Source organism: Enhydra lutris, unplaced genomic scaffold (genome assembly GCF_002288905.1).
Source record: "Enhydra lutris kenyoni isolate GAN:26980312 unplaced genomic scaffold, ASM228890v2 scaffoldscaffold56, whole genome shotgun sequence".
Classification (NCBI taxonomy): Eukaryota; Metazoa; Chordata; class Mammalia; order Carnivora; family Mustelidae; genus Enhydra; species Enhydra lutris.
The window spans coordinates 10,289,365-10,310,151 of record NW_019154140.1 but is presented as its reverse complement, the minus strand read 5'-3'; the positions used below and the strand labels follow the sequence as shown (position 1 = coordinate 10,310,151).

Below are 20,787 nucleotides of genomic sequence, written 5' to 3'. Positions count from 1 at the left end.
AAGCTCAAAAGTCTTGCAAAGGAAATGGACCAGGGGCTCCTCCTGGACTGGAGAACGTAAGAGCTGGTATGAAAGAAAAGGCAGCAGGCTTTCCAGGGCTGGGGATGGAGGCTACTGCTGTCAGTCTTGACTGGGGCCTGTGGGAGAGGAAGTGATACATTGAAGGTGGGCAGTGAGGGGACACTGGGAGAAAAGTGGGACAGCTGCAGAAAGCACAGGACAGCGAGGTGACGGATGGGCCAGAAGAGGTGAGTGGTTCCAGAAAGAAGTGGAGTTACCGGGAATTATTCGGGGAGGGGGTTCCTGGAGAAGGGGAAAGAAAAAGGCTTGGGGGAGAGGTCTCCTCGAGAGCCGAGGGTGGAAACTGAGGCTTGTGGCGTGGGAGAGACAAAGACGGAGAGAGCAGACTTCTCAGTCAGAGCCCGACGCCACAGCCAGCCAGGCAGCCCGGCGGCTAGCTGAGGCCCTCTGAGCCAGGCCGGCAGCTGAGGCCCATGGAGGGACCTTGAAGACCAACCCAAGACCTTGGGAATAGGCAGCTGGCTTTGCATGGTGACTGTGGCCTTGGATGGCCCCACCCCATCCTAGTGTGTGCCCTGGGGAGAGCTGAGCCCTGAAGCTGGGCCTGCAGGCCACCCCCCTAGTCGCTCCGGAGCTGACCCCAGTGGCGTCACGGGGAGTGACTCAAGCCCCATCAACAACAATGAGTGGGACTGACGTCAGGCCGGGGGCTCCTGACGGTGTCTAGCCTGGCCGGGTGGCCAGCACCCTGTCTCCTGACCCTCTCACCCTGGTCAGGCTGCAAGGCCACCAAGGATCAGCTGTTCCCTTATAACATCTGTCCCCCTGGGATCTGGGGCAGGGACTCCTCCATCGCCCACCCCCACACCCCCTCCTCCGAGGCAGAGGAAATGGCTGGGCTTCCGACAGTGTGGCAGAGAGCGTGAGAAAGAGGCACCTCCCAGCCCCGACCTCATCAGGCGGACTCTAGACCTGGCCTGGGCTGGGAGGTAGCATGTCTGCTGCCTGTCCGGGGGGACGTGGGAATCTGTGCTTCGCTATTGGGGAGCAGGGGTGGGTATCTTTCTCCGGGAAGGTCAATGTGTTTGTCTCTCTGGCCAAGTTGGGGTGGGGATGGGGCTTAATTACTGTGTCTATCCTCAGGGGTAAGGGCTCTGTCATCTCTCTGTCCTGCAAGGTCTACACATCTGTTCCTTTGGGAGGCATGTGTGTCTCTGTCCTCTGGCCCAGAGGAGTCTGTGTGACTGTCTTTGCAAAAGGAGAGGGTATTTACCGCCCTAACTCTGGTTTCTCTTGTGACTCTGGTGTCTTGTCAGGCCAGAGACATCTGTCTATCCTCACAGTACCCCAGTTATCCAGGTTGGGGTTCAGATCTCCAAGGGCTGGGGTGGGTTAGGGCCTCATCCCTCTGATGGGCCAGACTAGGAGGGCAGGGACAGTCGGCACCCTGCCCGGCTGGCTTGCACTGGGCACTGCTCCCTGCTAACACAGCACGTACCACACCCCCGCCTGGGCACTCCCCTCCCAGCCCAGCTGCCACCCCCAGCCCCCATGGCGGTGCCTGAGTAGGGGCTGGACAATGCCTGGTGCCTGGGTCAGATCTTGAGGAGACCTCAAGGGCCCCCTCCCAAGCCTGGCAGGGTCAGGGCCCAGCAGGAGGCGGAAGGAACCAGGTGGTAGGGAGAATAACCGGGCACGGGCCTAGGGGTGCGGGAAAAGGGGCAGAAGCCAAGGCCAAAGCCTCCAGGGCCTATGGTCCTCAGGCCAGCTCGGAGTCTAGCTGGGGGCCCTGGAATGGGTCTCCTGCCCTCAGAATGTCCCTGGCTATGTAGGGAAGGAGATACTGGGGGAGTGGAGGGTGCTTTGGCTCAGCCTTGCGCTAACTCCTTCCTGCCCTCACAGCTAGAGGCTAGAGGTTTCCAAGTCCCACTAGCCGGCCTAAACCTTACCCCAGCAGCCCCCAACCTGGGGCCAAGGCAGGGCGGGGCAGCAGCCTGAGCCTGGAGCAGGGCTGAAGGCGGAGGTTTGGCGCTGGGCTCTGGCTGCTCCAAGAAGGACACAGCAGTTGGCAGCTGCAAGGCCAGGCCTGGTAGGGCTGGACAGTGGATGGCCAGAAGCTCACCTCCTCAACCTCATATTCTGAGGAGGCCAGGTGGTTCTCGGGTCTCCGATGCAGTCAGGGCCTTTGGTGGGGGCTGAGGCTAGTTCAGATTTAAGCTAAAACTCCCTGGGACTCCCTAGACCTGGCTGTCCCATAAAGGGGACCCAGCACTCCCCTCAGCCGAGACATGCCTGACACAGCTGCCTCAGGGCTTCGGAAGGACATCCCTAACCACCTGCTAACTGTCCAGCCACTACAAGCGGCCTCCCACCTCTGACAGCCTCTCACTGGCTTCCCTCCGCAGCCCTACAGCAGGCTACACATAGCCCAGCACCCTGGACACCCAGAGCCGATCATGTGGCACAATACAGCTCAAGTACAGGGTGGCTGCCCGTGACCTTCAGAAGCTCCTCAGCCTCCTTGAGGCCAGCCTTTGCCACCTCCCTCCATAACCAAGTGCCAGTGGCCAGAGCCCAGGTAAGAGGCAGTTTCCTCCATTCCAGGTCCCTGAGGAGGGTTATCAAGCACAAACTCTGGGGTATACAGAGCCACCCCAACCCCAGTCACAATGGCACCTCAGGGCTGGGGAGGGGGCCAGGGCCCCTGGGCACAGGGCCCAGCGTGGGTGGGGTAGAGGGGAGACAGGGAGGCAGGCTTCCTGGGTCTCCATGTGAGGACAAACAGCAGGCTTTGAGGCCTTGGAAAATCCCGCCTGGGATTCCAGGCCCTGCCGGCGTCACTGCCTTTTGACTATTGTCCCCGTCGGAAACGGGCCCTGCCCCCGGCTAGCCGGGACAGAGCAGCCATTGTGAGGCCCCACCAGGCTCAATGCCCCCTTGTTCGCCCTCCCAGCCCCTAGCAAGACTGGGAGGCCAGTTCTTCCAGTTGCTCAGTGGAAAAGAAAGAGCCTGCCTGCAGGCTCCAGCCCTTGGGCGGGTCAGGGCGGGGCGGGGCGGGGCTGGAGAACTCGGCCTCCCACCCAGTACCCCAATCACCAGAGTACTGGAAAGGGGCCACCGTCCCCGATGGAGCTTCTTTCATTTACAAAGCCCCTGGGCAGGGAGACCTAGGGGTTAGGTATCTAGACACACCCTGCTCTGCCACTTAGAAGCCTAGTGACCTTGGGAAAGTCATTTCCTTTCTCTGCCTTTGTAAAAGCTATAGCTATGATTTATTGTTTGTTGCACACCAGGCACTGTTTGAAATACTTTGTATACATGCATTCATGTAATCATTGTAGTCACTTTATGAAATAGATACAATTATTTCCCTATTCACAGATGAAGACGCTAAGGCACGGAAGTATCTTAGTGGAAATTCTCCAGCTACAAACAGCTGGAGCCAAGATTTAAAGCCAGGCAGCGGGTTTCCAGGGTCCTGGCTCTCTACTGCTCTGCTGGGCTCCCGGCCCGTGAGGTGGGGATAACCACATTTTCTTCGTGGGGTGGTAGTGAGGGTTAGAAAGGACAAATATCACATGAAGAGGACTTGGTGGGTGATGGAACCTTGTACATGGTAGCTCTTATCATCGCTACGGGGCTTAGATATCTACACAGACTAAGAGTCTCCAGGGCTCCCCCCATACCCAACCCCTGCCTCTAACTCAAGCCCCTAAGTGGCCCTTTTGCCTTCCCCAAGGGACTGCCCTGTACTCCACATCTGTATCCATGCTAGAGTCGGGGGTATGGAAGAGAGTGACCCAAAGGGAGAGGCCTCAATCCAATCCCACAACTGGTGGGAGATTTCCCAGCAAGCTCTCTGTTCCTAACCAGAGTACCACTCCCGGACCCACCTCTTCACTGAGTGGATGGGGAAACTGAGGCTCAGGGAGGAAGAGGAGCTTCTCAGAGAGCAGCATGGAGTTGGGAGGCAGGGCTGAGAATAGAAGCAAATCTCTGAACTGCTCCCCACTCCCGCCCCCCCCCACCTCCGGTCTGCCCCGCACCTTGCCGAGTGTGTGCTTTGACAAAGGCTCATTCAGGTGCTTGGGCGGGGGGTACCAGGGACACATGCTGGAGGTTGTAGTCACCATGAGCGTGGCCCAGGGCTCCCTACCCCAACCACATGTGGACCCTGCAGAAGGCCTGGGGCTGGACTGTCTTCCTCGAACCCCAGCAAGGGCATGTGGTTGATAGCTCCTTGGGGAACCTGTGGGCTGTGGCTGGAGCACTGGGAAAGACCCTTGATTCCATCCTCGGGAGCAAAGCCCTATATTGTACGGCTTCCATCCAGTCAGGGGCCACGAAGGTGGAGCCTCAGAGTCCCGGGCCAAGAGTTGCGAGGAACAGGTGTAAGGGGCAGTGCTTTCGGGCCTCCTACAAGTTCCTTGGGAAGGACTCCACCCAGCCAGCCAGACACTGAGCTCAGTGAAGGGGGATGGACCCTGCTAGGCTGGCAGCTATCTGGACCTCAGGCTAGGGTCCATCTAGGTTCCTGTTTCTCAAAAAAGTGGCCCTGAGACACACACTGGCATCACAAGCACTTGGCAAAAGTGTTTGGTAAAAGCGTGGACTCCTGGGCCCTCCCCCTCAGCAAATCGGAGTTTCTGACATCAGATCCTAGGAATCTGCCTTTCAAGCCAGCTAAGCAACTGATGAGCTGGGGAGTTGGAGGACCTACGTAGGGGCATCTGAATACAGATAGGAACCCCAGAACGATCTTCTTCCCGAGAGGACAAGGGCCACCAGCAACCTGGATGTTATTGCTGGGGCACTAGGCAGGTGGGGATTGTAGAAAATGCAGGTGGAAAAAAACTTGTACTAAAGCTAACGCCATCCCAGGCTGCCCTGTACCCAGCCCCAGGCACCTCCACCGACGTTCCCGGACTCCCACAGGCAACGCGAGGTTGGCTCTGCCCCTCACCCTGTCTTACAGATGTGGAAGTCCAATCAGAGACCATGGCCCCAAAGGAACAGTGACAGCTGGAGTGACCCTCTCGCCCCTCAGCTCACTGGCCTCCACCACGAGCCTCTGTCCATGAGGCATGGGCTTATCAGAGCCTTTCCACGTATCCAAAATTAGTCTGAGTGCTTTGCGTAACCACCCCAAGAAGCAGGGGTCATGATTATCTACACCTTTTAGAAAAGTATAAACTGAGGCCTATGAGCTCAGGTCGGTAACCTGAATGATTCAGCCAGAGTTGCTTCTGTCGCTTCAGTAATGATGGTGATGGGGGTGGGGGATGTGTGTGGGGAGGAGGAGGGCATAAGAGACAGGCTCCTGGTTTCAGCTACAGGCCTATTTTTTATTCAATATATTAAATATATTAATCAGAAAAGTCACATACTACAAATCCAGGAAAATACACAAATATAAATGTCAGAATCTGTCATTTGTCTTCCTCCTAGAGTAAGGTTATGTACATGTGGAAAGAGGGCGGGAAGAGAGAGCAGGTGCAAGGAGGGGGGGAAGGCTTGCCCGGCTGGTGGGGGCTGTCCCTCCCTCCCAGCCCCCACTCCCATCTCGGCCTCTTCCTTCCTGTATTTACAGCGGCATTTGGCTTATTTACAGCACAGCGGTGTGTGTTAAAAACGGTTTATCTTACAAAAACATGAAGGCCAGGGCCGGGCATGGGGGCGGTTAAGACAAATAGTAGGGGTCCCCCTGTGAGTGCATCCCCCTCCCCCGGGGTGTGAGCTCCCTGCCAAACCACCCAGCCCAAGTGGGGAGGCTGGCCAGTCTGCAGCTCGAGCCCAGGCCGGGCTTTGGGGGCGGGGGTGCTCCGAGGGGCCATGGGCCGTGGGTTAAAGGCACGTGGGGTGGCGTCTGAGCGTGCACACGCGTTGCACACGTGTTCCTGGGCAGGGGTCAGAAGGGCAGCGTGTCCATAAAGATCTTGTCGACGATGGGCGGAGGGGGCACCAGGTCCTCCAGCTTGAGGTAGAAGATGCGCTGCAGGCCCTGGGTGCCCAGGGTCCGCAGCTCGGGCAGCTTGCCCAGCAGGCGCGACAGGCAGCTGGCCGGCTGGGGCTCTCCTGCTGTGGTCGAGACGTGCTCCTTCAGGCAGCTGGCGATGCGATTCTGTAGCTCCTCCACCCGCCGAGGCTCCTGCAGCCCATGCCGGTCTGGAGGGTTGCGAGGAACGTGTGAGGTCAGCCACCTGGCTGAGGAGCAGCCCTCCACCTCACCCCCAGTCCCCACCTCCTCGCCCGCCTCACTCCCTGCTGGAGAACTGCCCCCCACTGGCCGTCCTCCCCCAGTCCCCGGGCACTTGGCAAAAGTTCACACACAAACCCCCACTGAAGTCCAGTGGCTGTGGCAGTCACACTCATTGTCCTCATCTTCCAAATGAGAAACCGAGGCCCAGAGAGGTTAAAGGAGTTGCCCAAAGTCACAAAAAAACCCTATTCCTAACCAGATTTTCTGCCTAAGGCCCAAGGTTTTCTCCCAGGCACTTCCTGAGAAACCCTGGAGAGGAGCCGTGGTTTTAGGGATTCCAAAACCCACCGTTTCCCTTGGCCCAAAATGCCTTGGATTTTGTCCTCTATGGCTGGGTCCCCTGTGAAATTTAAGTGAAAGGGGAAACAGGGGCAGATTCTGGTGCTTGAAATTTTTTAAATAAAAGAGATCTGAAAACCTCTGCATTTAACACAGAAAAATCCACCCTGAATAATTATACCTACGTAAAGGACACACCAGGTGTGTGTTAAAAAGCCTAGTGTTGAAGGTTGGGGCCACAGTTGCCCTTGGGGGAACTGAGGGCTGTAAGAGGACAGGAGGCAGGGTTCTGTTTCCTGATCCAGGTGGGAAATTTTCTCATTTGTACACTTTCCTGCACGCCACGTAATTCAAGTAGGTTTTTAAAAACAACCCCAAATCCCAGGCCACACGCAAAAACCACATGGTGTGCCTCCTGGATAGTATGGGATAATTCCAACTGCCTCGGGCTTTGCGATCAGATACGCCTGGGCCAGGACCCAGACCCCAGCTCTGTTGTCTACCAGCTGTGTCACTCGGAGCACAGGCTGGCCCCTCTCTGCCTCGGGACGCCCTCGCTTCACCATGTGGGGGCCGAGGGCCAGGCCCTCAAGCCCTCCCCAACTCCCTGGCAGCCACTCACCCGTGATGAGGACAAGCGCAGAGAGGCAGGCGAAGGCAGGGACGTCGACGACCAAGCCATGCAGGGACCGAGAGAAGGCCAGGATGCCGTCAATCCAATCACCGAAGCCACGGGCGCACTGCAGCCGGTGCAGGACCAGGCCGGAGCAGAAGACGAGCTTCCCTTCGGCAGGCTTCGACCTGGCACAGAGGGACGCAGAGGCCGGTCAGGGTGGGGAGCTTGAGAATAGGGCACAGGGGAGGAGCCCTGAGCAAGCGGACGGCAGCGACTCACCGGTACGCCAGGCGAAGGATGAAGAGCTCCAGGAAGGCCGACTCCAGCAGCAGGTCCTGGTCGCTGGGGGACAGCTCCGCGAAGCCTGGGATCTTCTCGGCCCACTTGCGGATCACCTCTAGGGAACCCGAGAGCAGGTCGTAGAACTGCTGCACGTCCCCAGCATCCTCCTTCCCGAAGTGGGGCAGCACCAGCTCCTGGAACTGAGGGCGGGCAGGGGGTTGGAGGTCAGCAGCCTGCTAGGGGCCCCATACCATGGCCATCACCTGAGGCCATGTGACACAGTCGGAGGACCCCCGGGTCCCAGGGGCGAGAGAGAGAGCCTGAGAGTCCGCCCATGCTCTTGCTTACCAATTCTCAAGCATTAACCCAGGGCCGAGGACGCCGGGAGGAGCACATTTTTCTAATTGGCCACCCACCCAGGGGGGTACACTGTCCACCTGGTCACCCCAAAGGGGGCTCTTTTCTCCAGTGTGTTGTGCCCGCAAGGGGCCTTCTCTAAGATGCCCAAAGGCACTGAGTGTGGGGCAGGCGGGGCCTCACCTTGGAGTAGTCCAGTTTGGCGGTGCTGGGCCCAGAGTCCAGGTGCGCCCTGACCAGGGAGGTGAGGAGGTTGGCAGGGGAGGCATCCGGGGGCTGCTTGGGCTTTGAAGGGAGCCGCCCCCGCCGGCCCTTCAGGCTGTCTGTCCGGACAACTGCAGAGAAACAGGCAGGGCTAAGGAAGGGAGGCAGGGGTCCAGGGAAGGGACTCTCAGCCCAAGCTGTGTACATCAATGCTGGGAAGGACCTCGGAGTCTAAGGACCTAGAGCCCGAGACCCTACAGAGAGCACACCCCACCCCCCGCCGGCCCATGCGCCAGATAGGAGGACCAGAGTGCGAGTGCCCATAAGGCCTGCTCGTGCCAGCCACTGTGGCCCACCAGGACAGAGGTCTGGGGGGCCTCTGTCTGCCCCACCCCACTCAGGCCTGCCTCTGTCCCGCCAGCCCATCCTGGCCGCCCACCTTCCTTCACCATGCCGACGGCCAGGCACTTCTGGAAGCGGCAGAACTGGCAGCGGTTTCGCCGCCTCTTGTCCACAGGGCAGTCCTTGTTAGCCAGGCAGATGTACTTGGCGTTTTTCTGCACTGTACGCTGGATGGGGGGGCCACACGGAACAGGCTGTCAGAGTCGGGCGGGGGGGGGCAGGGGAGGGGACCGTCCAGATCCTGCTGCCATCATAGACAAAAGCACTCTCTGTTCACAGCTATTTTTCTAACATTTGGATGGCAGGGGAGGGAGAGATGGCGAGGGGGTGGGGTGGGGGGAGGAAGAAGAAAGTCTTGGGGACACTGGGGGAGGTTTACGCCCAAGAAGGGAGACCCCCCCAGGACACAAGATTAGGGCCCAGGGGTTCGGGGCTCCATAGCAGCCCAGACACCTGGACTTCTCAATGTGCCTTCTCTGGGGCTGGCAAGGGAGGGCAGAGGAGGGCTGGGGGGTGGAGACGGGAAGCTGAGCAGGCACCCAGAGCTGGGACAAACATACAGCCTGTTCCCCAGTCCGCCCCCAGCCCTCGAGCACCAAGCCCTCTTCTCAGATCCTTTTATCTCATGCCAGGAACATGAGTGCCTGGGGCCCCCTTCCCACCAGGACCTTGAACTGGGGGAGGACAGGCAGAAGAAAACCAGAGGCTGGCCATTAGCATGTGCCCTCTGGGGGACATGCCTGCGGTCCCCACCCTTGCCTGTACCTCACTATCACTCTGTGGGCAGCCCCCTGCCATCTATGGGTCCCCAGAAGGGCGGCCCACCTGCAGTTGTGACCCCTCCCAGAAGGGCAGGACAAGGTGGGAAGAGAACCCCAGGGAGGCTACCACAGAGACCAGACTTGCCCACTTCCCATAAAGAGCTGAAACCAGGGCAGCCCAATACCTTGAAGAAGCCCTTACAGCCCTCGCAGGTGCGGACTCCATAATGCTGGCATGAGGCGTTGTCCCCACACACAGCACAGCGGCCCTCGCTTCCACCTGGAGCCCCACTCCGGGCCTTGGCTGACGGCACGGGTGTGTCCAGCATCCCTGGGCCGTCCAGGTGTGGAGAAGTGGGCGCCAGGCCTGGGAAAGCCGTTGATATGGAATAACTCTCCCTCTCCCCCAGCTGGCAGGTGGCCTGTGAAGGGAACAGCTTCAAGGGGCTTTGGGCAAGGCTGGGGCTGGGGCCAGTAGGGGGGCTGAAGGAAAAGAAGGCTGGCGGCTGGGTATGCCCGGAAGCCTTGGGCAGTTGCTCTGTCCATGCCCGCAGGCCTTCGTACGTCTGGCTGGGTGAGAAGGGGCCGAATGAGCCATCCCAGGGAGAGAGCTGGGATGGCTGGAAGCTGGGCGTGGACGGTGATGGCGCTGAGCAGGGGCTGCCGTAGTAATCGGAGCCGCTGGAGGACAGGGTCTCATCCAGGGGGGCGCTCAGGGGGCCAGGGTAGCATCCGTACACCTGGAAGTCCTCAAACTTGAAGGAGGCAGAGGAGGGGGAGGTGGCCGAGGATGAGGATGTGGAGGAGGCCGAAGAGGAGGCCGAGGAGCATGGCTGGGCTGTTCCTGGCAGCTGGTAGAGGAAGGTGTCAAACTCCCCTGTGTAGCCATCCATGAAGGTGCTGAAGCTGGGCAGGGCGGTGGGGGCCGTGGGGGCTGCCTCAGGGCTGGCCAGGTCCATGGTGGGCTTACTGAGCTCGGGGGTCAGGGGGTCGCTTGCCAGGTGGTCGCGGGGTCCTGGGCTCGGTGCTGGTGTCCCATATTGGGCTTGGATACAGGGCATCTCTGAAGAGGGAGGAGACCAAGATTGGGGGAGTGAGAGTCAAGGTGAAAGAAGCCTGAAGCCTGGCCTTGAAGTCTAGGTCCCTGAGCAGCCAGGTGGCAAGAATCCCAGCCAGACACAGGCCACTGAGGCCTGAGCACCATGGCCCACCACAGAACCCAGAAAGCTCGGTCCCCAGCCGGAACACCATCTCCACCCCCATGTCACAAAGCCCCTGGGCAGTGGCCCAGCAAGAGTGGGCTCAGTTGGAAGGCCAGCCACACCCCAGTCAGCTTGGGAACCCTAGGGAAGGCATCCAGCCAGCATTTCTCTTCTGGAACAGGGGGAAGCTGTGTTCCCCCACACTGGGTAAGGCGTGGGTGGGGGCTGGAAGAAGGGTGGGTGGGAGATGCAACCTGGCAAAGTCCTACTCAGCCCACTCTCTGGGTGCAGATACGTTGTTTCTCCAACCTGGCCCTTCTGGGAATATTCCCAGGCATGGCCCAGCCTTTGCAAAACCCCCTCTCCTCCTCCCCCTCCCCAGTGCCTGGGACAATGCAAGAGGAGCCAGAGCGAAGGGCCCAGCTGCCTAAATCAGAAGCCTAAGCAGCCATGAGCCTGCCCCCCCCTCCCTGCCCCCACCCTACACACTGAACAAAGGCTGCAGCTCCCACGCGCACCCCAGTCCTGCCATCTGGGGACGGGCACCCACTCGGCGCTGCCTGACTTGCTCCCAAAAGCAAAAAGGAAGGGAGCCCGGGCCTCTTCAGCAGTTCCCAGCTCCCCAGGGGATCAAGTAACTGGGCTCCAGACCTTTAAAGGCTGAATGCTGGAGGGAGGCTGAACAGGGGCCGGAAGAAGGAGAGAACAGCCCCCCGGATGTCCAGGAGAATGGACAGTCCCTAAGAAGAATTTCTCTGCTACCCCCAAAGCACTGCTCCTTGCTATTTGTACAAGAGAACTCTCAGAGCCCAGCAGACTTGAGGTGCCTACATGGGGAGGAGAAGGTGTCCTTGCCTGGGTTCCTCCACTAAGGGGTATCTATGTCCTGAAGAGCCCAGGAGCTCAGGCAAGGAGGGCTGGTTACACCCTCAATCATGAGAAGCCTCAAGGAGCAGAGACAGCACCATTGGAGGGCAATCCTTAAGTTTGCAGACTTGTCAAAAACTAACACAGAGGAGGCTCTGAGACACTTCCCCATCCCACATCCACACCTGGGGTCGGTCGGTATGGCTCCGGCCCTTCCAGTCGGGGAGGGAGGCTGGGTAAGAAAGCAAGCTGGAACAGAGAGTGCCATAATCCAGGGAACAGAGAGAGGGGGCAAAGGCTGGCACCACCTCCTGGCCAAAAGCCCGGGGAGTCCTCTGGTTCTAGCCTTTCTCCCACCTCCATGGGCCCTGGACAGGGCAGCTCCACCCCTGGCCTGACACTCCCACAACCAACCCAGGCGATGGAGCCCCTTGAAGCGCTGGCACCGCCCACCCAGGAGTGCCTGTCCACAGGTAGAGAGCACACCTGCGAGAGATAAGACCGGCCACGTCTCCCTGCCCTAAGACAGCCTAGGCGGGGATGGGTTTGGGGTGGAGAAGAGATGGCAGCCACCTAGAATAAGGCTGGGTGTTCCAGCCTTATTCAAATCCTGTTTCTCCACTTGGACGTCCCACATCCGGATCAACCCCCACCAGCCTACCCCCCCCCTTTGCCCAGGTACTTAACTACACCAGATACGGACCTACATCTAGCGTTAAGGGGGGTGGGGGAGAAGCAATCCTACAGGGAGGAGGAAGAGGAGGCGGGGTTGAAGGAGGGAGCAGGGAGAATCCGGCTTCAGGCAGGTCCTGGCAACAATGTGGTTTGCACCTGTTATGCCCAACAAGCTTCAAGCTGCACCCTACCTGTATGAGCCAACAGGGACTGGGGGAGGGGGGCACAGATGTGATCAGCATGTGGGGTTGGAACGGGGCGGGAGGGGGGGGGCGGGGGGGTATCCTTCAGGTACCACACGGAGACTCCAACATTAGCAACTCCCACCTCGGATCCCCAAGGATCAAGATTTCCACACCTCTCTCTTCCACACACACACACACACACACACACAGGATCCAAGCAACAACTAAAACAACGTTCCCTGCGCTTCCAGAGACCCCGCCCCTAAGAAGACTCATTTGGCGGAACACAAGCAGGACCCCTCCACAGTCCAGCTATCAATGCTGGCCATTTCCTTTAGCAATTCAGAAGTCTCCTGATAGAGTTCGGGCAGCAACTTCGGGGATCCCTGCAAACTAACCACAGGCTCTAAAGCGTTAAGAAAACAATTAAGGGAATGGGGGAAGAGGCAGACCTGCGGCGAGGAAGAAGACCCTTTTGGAAATCCAATCCTGGCAGGAGTCCGATGGATCCCAGCAGTTAAAGTTCTGTGTATCTTCCCCTCACTGTACTGAGCCCCCATCGGCACCTCAGTCCGGGGCGCCCTGTGCCATTCGGGTACCCTCAGAAACAGAACTACAACCAGTCTCTAACTGAACAAGTCCCCACTCCTGGTGCCAACTCTAACCCCCTGAGGCTTCCACCTTGCACTGACACTCCCCCCACCCCACCACCGCGCCCGGTAGACTGAAGTCCAATCCGGGTCCACATCCCGCTCCAATCGCTCTCCTCCGACGCCAAGACTGCACCATACACCCGCTCTCGTGCACGCTGACCCTACAACATCCTTTCTGCCCGCGCGTACGCCCATCTCCTTCATGCAACACCCCTGAAAACCAGAGCAGAGCGCGCCGCTGAGATGCACGCTCCTCCTCCCCGCCCCCCCCCGGGGGCGCCTACCTGGCCGACTCCTGCTCCCCCTGCCCGGGACCGGCACCCCGAGTCGCAGTCTGGTCCCTCGTGCGCTCCCCCGGATACTGCACACTCCCCCAAGTTCCGCAGCCTCTGCCACTGGGGCTCCCCAGCCCAGCCCGACCCTCCTCTTAAGCGCTCCGTGACGCACGGGGAGGGGCGGGGGCGCCACTGACGCACGCGGCCCGGCGAGCTTTGGCCATACAAGGGCGCGGGGGGCGGCGCGGTTCCGGCGGGAGGCGGCCAGGGGGAGGCGCGGGACGGGGAGCCCGAGGGGGCGGGGCGAGAGGGGGCCTGGAATGTCTGCGCGCGTGACGCACGCGGGGTTCCATTGACGCAGGGAGCGCGGATTGTTTGATCTATAAATAGTCCCCTCGCGCTCGCCGCACCGGCTAAAAATAGCAGCTCGCGGACTCCCGAGGCTCCCCCCGCGGGACCCAGGACCCGGCACGGGGCCCCCGGGTCCGAAATAACCGGCCTGGAGGGCCAGAGTCTACGAAGGGGACGCTCTAGAGCCGCGGCCGCGGGGCTTCCCCGGACTTGGATCTCTCTTCAGCCTCCGGCTGCTTCGGGGAGCCACGACCGCGCCCGCTCCCTCCCGCTCCCTCGGGCTCCCTCGGCTCCCGGCTCCGCCTTTGCACCCTCCCTCTCCTTCCTGCAGCCCTGGGGGCTCGCCCTTTGCCGCCGCTGGGCTGCCAGGGCAGGCCTCGGGCCGGGGTGGGCAACTCAGGGACAGAGCCCGGACAACGTGCACCCCCACTTCAGCCTGGGGCGTAGCTAGTGCACTTGACCCGTCTTCTCCAGCGGGGTCACTGGCTGAGAAACTGGCCCAGGAACGTCAGAGTCGTGTCTCCTCACCCACCCCCCACCCTGGCATGTTTCCGTCCCCTACTCTCCCAGTGCGAAGTACCTTCCCAGGACAGGGGTTTGCCAGGCCCAAGATGAGCCAATGAGCTCTGTTCCACACGCTGAACTTGATTTCTTCCCAGGCCCTTAGAGGGTGGGTGCACTATAGTTGGGAAATTACCGAATTTCAGAACCGGGTGGAGTCTGAGAAATCTTGTCAAATTTGTGCCGACTCTTCCCCATTTTATAAATAAACAAGCTCAGAAATAATGGCACTTGCTCAAGGTCACACAGTGTGGTGGTGGCACACTGGGCTGGAACCTGGGACCTCTGGCTGCATCTGTAGGGGATCTTCTCACGCCCTCCCCTGCCCATGACTCCTACGTCACCTCCAGCACCTGTGGGGAGAGCAGCTGCAGACCACCTAGAGCCTTCCCTGATCTGGCTGTCACCCCTCCACCCCCATTCTACCCCAAACCTGGGGAGCCCGCACTTGCTAAGTAAGAGAGAAGGGAAGTGAAGCTAACTTTTACAAGGAGAAGAAAACCCCCCCCACCCCCTGGGACCCTGGGATCCCACCCAGCCCCCTTTTCCCCAGTAACTCAGCTTGAAGTATTTCTGCTTCCACTGCCCCTGCGCTGGTGGCCCCACTCTCACCTCATTTGGTCACCCGACAGCACTTCCCCCTACCCAAGGCACTTCCTGTTCCTCACTTCCACTCTTAACCTCCCATCTCAGGTCTCCCACACCCCTGTCTCCAGCCCCCACTTCTGCCTACTCAAAGGTCCTGCCAGCAACTCAAACTTCACCCATTGCTGACAGAGCTTGTCATCGCTGTACTCTCTGCCCACCACCCCATCTCTGCTCCTGATACCCCACCAGCAACTTCTCATTTTCCTCTTACAATTCTATTTTGGAACATCTCTTGGATCCCCTTCCTACTGCCAACCACAGCCCACGCCTCACTGGTGCATCAAGACAGCCGACCAGCTGAGTTGAGGCCGGTGACCTCCACTTCTCCTTGCCCACACCCGGTTAGGCCACTGCCCCTTTACCAGCTTGTCTCCTCTTTCCGAATCCCCCTGCCTGCCAGTGGAGTAGTCTTCATGCAACACCAGTCTCATTCAGAACCCACCTCTGAACCTGGTCAGAACCCGCCATAGCTCCCCCACTTCGGCATACGATCTCAATGTGGACCAATCTTCAGACAGCTCCGTTTTTCCCCAAACCATCTTCCAAAGACCCTTCAAGTCCACCCAGGTGAAGGTGAAGAAATATGGGCAGAATAATGCAAGGCGACTCATCCGAGATCCCCACTCCACTTCACACCAGTTTTGTTTTTCTTTGCGTTGGGCTTTTGCGTAGATTCTGCTTGGAAAAGAGATGCCACACACAGACACACACACACACACACACACACACACACACACACACACACACACACCAACAACAACAACAACAACAAAAAGACTTTAAAATTGCTAATACGGGGCTCCTGTGTGGCTCAGTCGGTTAAGCATCTGACTCCTGATTTCAGCTCAGGTCATGATCTCAGGGTCATGAGATCAAGCCCTGTGGCAGGCTCCTCACTCAGTGGGGAGTCTGCTTCTCTTTCTCCCCCTCTCCACTGCCCCTCCCCCCACTTGTGTTCCCTCTCTCCCTCTCTCTAAAATAAATAATTCTTTTTTAAAAAAATAAGCATTTATTTACTGGGTGGCTCAGTGAGTTAAAGCCTCTGCCTTCGGCTCAGGTCATGATCTCAGGGTCCTGGGATCGAGCCCCGCATCGGGCTCTCTGCTCAGCAGGGAGCCTGTTTCCTCCGCTCTCTCTGCCTTTCTCTGCCTACTTGTGATCTCTGTCTGTCAAATATATAAATAAAATCTTTAAAAAGATAAACATTTAAAGAAAAGTAAAATAATAAAAAAGATAAACCTGCTAAGATCATTCACATCCTCCCATTTTGCAGATTAGGACCCAAGGGTTCCCAGAGCACCTGCACGTTGCTCAGAAGTACACAGCAAGTTTGGGCTGGTGAAGCTAGACCTTCCTCCACCCCAGCAGGGCCTTCCTCCAAAAAATAATTAATTAATCAATTAATTTAATGTCAGCAAAACATGTAGTTTGATCAATCTGTGCTCAAGCCCAGCTTTACCAGTTCTTTGCGAGCTGAGTCAGCCTTGGACCCTGGTGCCCACCATTTTCCCTACCACTTTCCATTTGTAAAAAGCAACACAGACCTTCCCTACCTTCCCACAGGGCCAGCCCGCCCAGGAGCCCCAGGGAACTATGTGTGGTGAGCAGCTGCCCAAGGCCCTAGTCTAAATCTGCAAATCTCAGCATTAGCCTCCAGATGTGAGCCTGCAGCCCAGCGACCCGCCCCCCAGCCTCCCCTTCATTGCCAGGATACTGCAGCTTTGGAGGCTACCTTCTCACTGCCCCAAAGGCAGAGGGAGGGGAAGACAACCACAGCTGCCACTTGGCCATGTCTGTGGAGGCAGGGATGCTGCAGGGTTTGAAAAGAAGTAAATAAGGAGAAAAAGGCAGAGTCTGTCTGTGGGAGCACAACCAGGGCCACCCTTTCAGGCACCCACATGGGGCACCTACCTTAAGGCAGAGGGGAGAGAGAGATGAGGGCTTTGGGATCCTTGGTCTCATCCCTGCTGGCCAGAGGCCCTCCAGGGTGTCCTGGGGCTCTGAGGCGAGTGGAATCTGGCTAAGGTGGAACTCTGGGGAAAGGCACCATTAATGCAGACCCTGGGAAGCCTGGAGCATAAGCTGGTCCCAGGCTCCCAAGAGATCTCCAAGTCTAGCTCTCAAGAGCAAGGTCAGAGTGAACAGCCCCTTGTGGGGGGAGGTGTGGGGTGGCAGGGGATAGGTAATGATGAAGGAGGTAATAATGGGAGAGATATCCAAAACTAGAGGCGAGGACCAGAAGGTAAGGCAGGGCCATAACACAAGAAGCACAGGGAGAGAAGATGTCGTGCTGGAGATGAGACGACAGTCTTCACCAGGCTCCCACAGCACAGCCTGGCCCAGTGCATCAATCTGCCCTCATCACCCTGGAGCCAATGGCTGCTCCCATAAAAGGACCTTGGGCAAAACTTCCCACCACTCATTGGGCAGAGTGACCCATCTTCCTTCTGCTCTAATCCTGCCCATCCTCCAAGACTTGGGGCCATACCCTCCCTCAGCTTAACTCTTAGTAACAAGCCCCTTCTCACCCGTGAGGGGAGGTATGGGGAATAACCACCAAGGGTCAGACCTCAGTCCACAGTACTTCACATGCATTCTTCCACTAAACTCTCCCCTCAACCTTCCAGATTTAGAACTGACCCAAATTTTAAAATGAGGAGATGGAGGCTCAGGGCTAGGTCCTCTAACTCCCAGGTTTGTGCTGGAGCCATGGCCCTCTCTGTGGGCTGCAGACTGTGGCTTCTAGCCCGCTGTGCCTGGCTTCTTCTAAGTGTACCTTAGAACCAGGTGTGCATAGGTGAACGCACGCACACGCACACACACACACACGCACATGCAGCCTGTAAACTGAAAACAGCAGTGCCCATGAAGGGCTCTCTGGTGGGACTGGAAGCATTCCAGTTTCCAACCTGGACAGCGATCAGCCAGGTGTGTTCACCCTGGAAAAGCCATCACACTATATGCTTAAGATTTAATACCTATGATTTGTACACTTTTCCTTATGGGTATTTTCTCAAAAACAAAAGTTTATTTTGAAAAATAGCCATGCCTCAACGGGAGAGACTTATTTATTCACAGGGACACAGATGCTGCTGGAAATCATCGAGCACAGATTCATTCAAGTGTGTGTTGCTGAAATCAGAGAATGGTGCCTGTTTCCCATTAGGGACTTGTTCTCCCAACACACACAGAGCACAGCTACAGCTAGGAGCTGATCTCCCATTAGACAGGGGTCTTCACACAGGATGTTCTCTGTCAACACTGGGTGTTTTCTGAAGCACTCACTAGGCCCTTGTCCCTCCAAGGCAGATCTCATGGGGCCCTCTCATGGGGCCTGGGGACTTAGTGCTGACTCATCCCTCCTCCAGCTGTGTGTGAACACGAGGGCAAGGCCCTGTCTCCCCGATCTCAGCAGGGGGGGCCTTCATGCATCTTCAATAGTAACTAGCCTAGGGCAGGCCCCAAATGGGCAGCCAATGTCCACCGTTGTTCACCAGCCAAGAGGGTGGGTGTGGATTTGGGTAAATGGGGGATGGAGGAAGTGGAAAGGCACAACCCCTTTCCCACACTGCCCCCCCACTCGGGCTGCCACCCACCCCCCTACATCCCCCAGCAGAGGGCAGGAACCTGCCCTACTTTCACCAAGACCATCCCCACCCACAGGCCTCCACACCCTTCCCTCGTGGTGGGCAGAAGAAGTGAGCTTTGCCTCCTCCCGCTGAGAAGTGGCCACGGGAGCTTCCCCTCCTCAGCCCCAGGACTTAGCACCAGCCCTGACCTGGCCACTTCCTCTTCCTGCCTCAGCAGTGGGTAGGGGGATTTGTGCTATGGGCAAGGAAGCAGTGCCTACAACCCCAGGGGCTTGCCATGGACAGGTCTGGCAATTAGGGACGTAGGGTCAGGCCCAGGTCTCTGGCGCTGATCTCCTGGCCCTTGCCCAGGCCCTGGCATGACCACACAGGTTGTCACCTCCCTGACAAAAGACTGCCAAGGACGTGGGCAGGGAAGCCACTGACCCCCACCACTCACCCAAGGCCCAGCAGGGACAAAAGAGGGAGGGGCTCACAGAGCCATCACTAGCCAGAAGCCCGCAAGCCTGATGTGTGACCTGGGGCCAGTCCCCTGCCCTCTCCAAGACCGTTCCCCATTTGCCCAATATAGACAACATCACATTCCTGGGGGCTGTGAGAATTCCATCAGTTCAGGGAAGGGGGTGGCTTACCAGTGAAACAGAGCTCTGCCTGGGAGGCTGAACTCTATGGACCTGCAGCAGGATCCCGGAGCAGGGAGGGCAGGCATGGAAAGGAGATACCTGGGTCTTTAGCTAGACTAGGGAGCCAGCACTCCCTTCTTCAAGAATGGAGAATAGTAACCCCATCCACACCTCTTCCCCCTCCACGGCTGAGGAAGGAAATGAGAGTGTGCCCAGACCCAGCACTGGGAAAATTCCATACTCTGTATGCAGCAAGTGCTCAATTAATACTCTGGAGAAAGCTTGCAAGTTAAGGAGGCCAGGCCTCTCTCCACAGAGGCTGTCTTTAGTCCAGGGATTTCTTGACCCTCACTTCCCTCTCCGGCTAGGGGGAATTAACATACAGCACAAAACAGTAAGATCAGACTTCAGGGAAGAAGAGCCAGACGGCGCTGGAAAAACGCAGACAAGATCATGGAGTGCCTCTGGGAAAGGTCAGCCTCTGCCTTGTTTGCACCCTCCTCAAACCTCCTTCCGTGCCCCCCAGTCTGCTCAGCTCCTGGCCAGCTCCTCTCCTCCACCCTTGGAGGGCCTCCCACTACCTTGCAGAACATCACCACCCACCAAATTCTCCTGCCCCTGCCCAAGGTCTCCACCCAGCCTCCTTGGGCAAAATTTCAAATTCCAAAATAAAAACCCTCTGATAACGAGCCCCAGCCGGAAAGACTGATGCATTTTCCTATTGTTAAAGTATTTTTAGTCACAGGCTCTGGATTCATTTAGAGACTCACGTTCAGAAAGGGGAAAAAAAATTTTTTTTGAGAACCAAGAAGGAGAGCACAAGAGCCTCCCACATAAGGAGCTGCCACTTACTTCGTGCCGGGCTGCAGCCCCTGGCCCAGGGCCCGGGGATTGTGTTTGTGGCAAGATGGTTGGTGGACTTGCCAGACCTCGCTCCAGCCTTGCTTTGCAGGCACCAAGACCGGCTGGGGAGCCAGGCAAGAAGAGCAGGGCAGGGGCTGAGGGCTTAGGAAAGCCAAGTCCCTGGTCCCCATCAGCTGGGAGGCTCAGGGACCCTATTCGGGGACCAGTGCAGGAGTCCCCGGTTGGCCACCCAGCTCACTCCAGTGTCCCTCCCCAGCCCAAGCAGACCAGTGCCTCATTGAGGCCAGGTCGACAGGAAAGGAGGACCGAGAGCATGATGGAAATCTCTGAGGAAGAAGAAAGATGGCAGCACCTGTCTCTTCCCACGTCGCCCAGCACTTGATCACAGCCTGTGACTCCCAAGTGTGACTCCCACACACCCAACTCAGGTCAAGCTTTACTCTCACTCCTCGGGAAGGTCAGCCACCCTTGTTTCCTCCTCTGCTCCCCCTCCTCTCAAGGCCAAAGAAACCACAACACAGATGGTCACAATGGAGAAAGATCCAAACAGCCCAGCTCCCATGCCTCAGTTTCCCCATCTCTAAGACTCACCAGCTATTTCCTCACGATCTGCTTAGACTCTCAGAAATCCTGGACAACTGCACCAGGCGAGAATCCTGGGGTTGGTCAGGGGCTCTTCCTGGCAGCCTCAGGGAGCCCTGCGGGAAGAGACGGGACTGCCTGGTCAGCCCAGCCTGTCTGGCCAAGGCTATGTACCAGCTGAACGGACTTAGGACATGGAGCTGTCTCCAAGCCAGCATGTCCTCCTCTGTTTATATAGCTGAAACCAGAGCCGGCCTCTGGGGACAGAGGGAGCTGCCTCGGGGCCCTCTTGGCTGAGGCCTGACTTTGGCCCAGGTCAGCAAGAACCCAAAATAGTCAGCTGACGGGAGCCCCGGCGTGAGCGTGACCCTGGGCCCGTGCCCAGGCCTGGCAGAAAGGTGCCCACGTCACAAGACCAATAGCTCTAGCACTCACGGGGCCCCGGCTGGCAGCCCCTTGGGGTGGCCCTGGCGGTGGCTATGGCATGAGACATCCACCCAGTACCACCATCACCCAGACAACAAGGTGAA

General features: G+C 58.1%; 1 protein-coding gene across 3 annotated transcripts; it reads right to left on the bottom strand.

The window, feature by feature from the left end:
* Positions 1 to 5,351: 5,351 nt before the first annotated feature.
* On the bottom strand, positions 5,352 to 20,323 carry LOC111157882 (nuclear receptor subfamily 4 group A member 1). Of its 3 annotated transcripts, none has more exons than XM_022519589.1 (7): positions 20,267 to 20,323; positions 9,367 to 10,244; positions 8,458 to 8,587; positions 7,998 to 8,149; positions 7,455 to 7,657; positions 7,182 to 7,360; positions 5,352 to 6,186 (listed from the first exon to the last, which is right to left on the bottom strand). In XM_022519589.1, the coding sequence occupies exons 2-7, from the start codon at positions 10,240 to 10,242 to the stop codon at positions 5,930 to 5,932; spliced, it is 1,797 nt and encodes a 598-aa protein (XP_022375297.1). In that variant the 5' UTR covers positions 10,243 to 10,244; positions 20,267 to 20,323; the 3' UTR covers positions 5,352 to 5,929. The 3 variants fall into 3 exon arrangements, with proteins under 3 accessions (XP_022375297.1, XP_022375298.1, XP_022375299.1); XM_022519590.1 differs by lacking the exon at positions 20,267 to 20,323 and adding an exon at positions 13,048 to 13,135; XM_022519591.1 differs by lacking the exon at positions 20,267 to 20,323 and adding an exon at positions 10,790 to 10,799.
* Positions 20,324 to 20,787: the final 464 nt, after the last annotated feature.

Coding starts and splice junctions, on each gene's coding strand:
- LOC111157882 (XM_022519589.1), bottom strand. CDS start 10,242: ATGCCCTGTATCCAAGCCCAATATGGGACACCAGCACCGAGCCCAGGA. Junction 8,588..9,366: donor GCTGTAAGGGCTTCTTCAAG/GTATTGGGCTGC, acceptor CCCCCCATCCAG/CGTACAGTGCAGAAAAACGC. Junction 8,150..8,457: donor CGTCGGCATGGTGAAGGAAG/GTGGGCGGCCAG, acceptor GTTTCTCTGCAG/TTGTCCGGACAGACAGCCTG.